Genomic DNA, 2,749 nt, shown 5'->3' with positions numbered 1-2,749 from the left:
GCTGTAGTGGCCTGCGACCTTGAAGGATTTAGAACGCGACTGGGCATGTTAATGCTCATGAAAATTTTCAATTTTGGGGGTTTTGGTTGATTGGCAGGAGATTCCATGAGTGAATAGAACAAGAATGAGGTTTATGGTTGATATATGCAGTAGTAGGCTAGTAACAGTAATTCCATAGATGATTTAATGGTGGATATATAAAGCAGTAGCAACAACTCTACAGGTGATTCCATGGTTGACATATACAGTAGCAGCAGTAATAGTGAATATATATATATAGTAATTCCATGGTTGATATATGTATAGACAATATAGTAGTAGCAGAGAAAAATGAAAATAGTTGGCAGTAGCAGAAAGTAAAAACAAAAGTCAGTAGCATAATGTATGTAAACAGTCGATAGTATAGCAGCTTATTCGGTAGGCAGTAGCAGAACGTTTGTAAACTGCTTACAGTACAGGGGGCAGTAGCAGAAAAGTAAAAACAGGGGGCAGTAGCATAACGTTTGTAAACAGTCGACAGTAGCAACTTCTTCAGTTCGCAGTAGCAGAAGTTTGTAAACTGCCGACAGTAGCAGCACATTTAGTTTGAATGGCACAATTGTAAATGCGCATTGCTACATGGCAACAATATAACAATTTGTCCTTATTTGTAAAAGTTTGTCCTTATTTGTTTACAAATATGCTTAATTGACCTTTTTGTTAATTGATATTTGGTTAGTAACTAATATGTAGTTTACTAAAAGAACATGTGGAAATCAGCATCTATATGGTGAAATATAGTACATAACATTAAACTCTGCTAAGATCATTGTGTGATCTGATCTCATTTCACCTCGGAACTCTTGAAACATGTATAAGAAGAATCGAAGGTCTTTGAGAATCTTAATCACTTCGGATCAAGTACATAATTTGGAGCCTTCTGCTTAAACCTAAGACGTGCCACACATTAGGTACCTCATCAAAAGAATGTAATCTATGCATGAATGGATCTACGAACACGTGAGACCCTCTACAAGTTTTTCGTGTATGAAAACAACAGGAATACAAATCATTGATGACTTTTGTCCTCCTCCTTCTAGTATATAAGCACAGTCAGGAGTTCACAAACGTAAAAGCTCAGCAGAAATGAGGTCCAAAGCTTTTCCAGTCACCATTCTATGTCTCCTATGTTTTGCAACCTCAAAAACCCTAACTAGTCTCAAGAGAGGCTCCTCTCTTTCTGTGGAGGATGATTCAGATTTCCTAACCTCACCAGACGGATCCTTCACGTGTGGATTTCATGGTGTTGGCACAAATGCCTACTGGTTCTCAGTCTGGTTCACAGGCTCGAAAGACAGGACCATTGTTTGGATGGCCAACAGGGACAAGCCAGTCAATGGCTTGGGGTCTAGAGTCCATCTGAGTGGAGATGGCTCGATGGTCTTGACTGATGTAGATGGAGCCATCATCTGGAAGAGCAGCACCAACTCGAGCACTAGTACTGTTGCAGATAGAGCTGAGCTTTTGGATTCTGGCAACCTTGTTCTGAAGGACCCTAGTGGTAAAATTCTGTGGCAAAGCTTTGATTTTCCTACTGATACTCTGCTCCCAAACCAACACTTTAGAAAGAGCAATAAGTTGATTTCTAATTTGGGAAGAGGGGATTTTAGTACGGGCTATTTTAGTTTCTATTTTGATAATGATAATGTTCTGAAGTTGATGTATGATGGTCCTGATATTTCAAGCTTGTACTGGCCTGACCTTGATTATAGTGTGTTTCAGAATGGTAGAAATGCTTACAATAGTAGTAGAGTTGCTGTGTTAGATGAACTTGGTAGTTTTTCGTCTAGTGATGAATTGCAATTTAGTGCTTTTGACATGAGTTTGAGAGTGAAGAGGCGGTTGACGATGGATTATGATGGAAATCTAAGACTTTACAGTCTTGATAGTTCAACAGGTTTGTGGATAATCACATGGCAAGCTATGGTGGAACTCTGTAAGGTTCATGGGATATGTGGGCAAAATGGGATTTGTATTTATACACCAGGGCCAAAGTGTTCATGCCCTCCTGGCTATGAAGTAGCCGATGCAAGAAACTTGAAGTTGGGCTGCAAGCCTAAGTTCAAGCGTACATGCTCGAAGTCCCAAGAAGAGAAATTTGTGCAGATTCCGCAAGTAGATTTTTATGGATTTGATCTCAATTTTAGTGAACATGTTTCATTTGATGATTGCAGAGAGCTCTGCTTGGGGGATTGCCGGTGTGAGGCATTTAGCTATAGGCTAAATGGGGAAGGGAGGTGTTACACAAAAAGTGCTCTCTTCAATGGCTACAAGTCTCCAGATTTTGTGGGCAGTATATACTTGAGAATGCCTGCAAGTGTGGAAGTACCATTACTAGTCAACAAGCTCAATACCTTGGATACATGCAAGAGTACTGAGGCCAGGAAAATGGATTCTGCTTCGATGTATGAGAATACTAGTAAAAGGGTAAGATGGATATATCTGTATTGGTTTGCTACTGCAGCTGGTGCAGTTGAAATTCTCTTCATACTTTCAGGTTGGTGGTTACTTTTCAGAAGACAAGGTGCTAGAGCTCCTATCGAAGATGGGTATCATGTGATTTCGAGTCAGTTTAGAATGTTTCGGTATGCTGAGCTCAAGAAGGCGACCAAAAAGTTCAAGGAAGAGCTGGGAAGAGGGGCTTCTGGGGCTGTGTTTAAGGGTGTTTTGGAAGATGAAAGAGTGGTTGCTGTGAAGAAATTGGCAGACA

At 40.2% G+C, this 2,749-nt stretch overlaps 1 protein-coding gene across 1 annotated transcript in view; it reads left to right on the top strand.

Annotated features, from left to right (window-relative positions):
* The first annotated feature begins 1,125 nt into the window (after positions 1–1,125).
* LOC101307139 (putative receptor protein kinase ZmPK1-like) overlaps positions 1,126–2,749 on the top strand; it is a 2,419-nt gene continuing 795 nt past the window's right edge. The window contains exon 1 of the mRNA XM_004305133.1: positions 1,126–2,742. Coding sequence (XP_004305181.1) covers positions 1,126–2,742 — 1,617 coding nt within the window. The remainder of the gene's footprint in view (positions 2,743–2,749) is intronic.

The sequence above is a fragment of the Fragaria vesca genome, linkage group LG6, assembly GCF_000184155.1.
Source record: "Fragaria vesca subsp. vesca linkage group LG6, FraVesHawaii_1.0, whole genome shotgun sequence".
In the NCBI taxonomy this organism is placed as follows: domain Eukaryota; kingdom Viridiplantae; phylum Streptophyta; class Magnoliopsida; order Rosales; family Rosaceae; genus Fragaria; species Fragaria vesca.
This window is presented reverse-complemented; position numbering and strand designations above follow the sequence as displayed.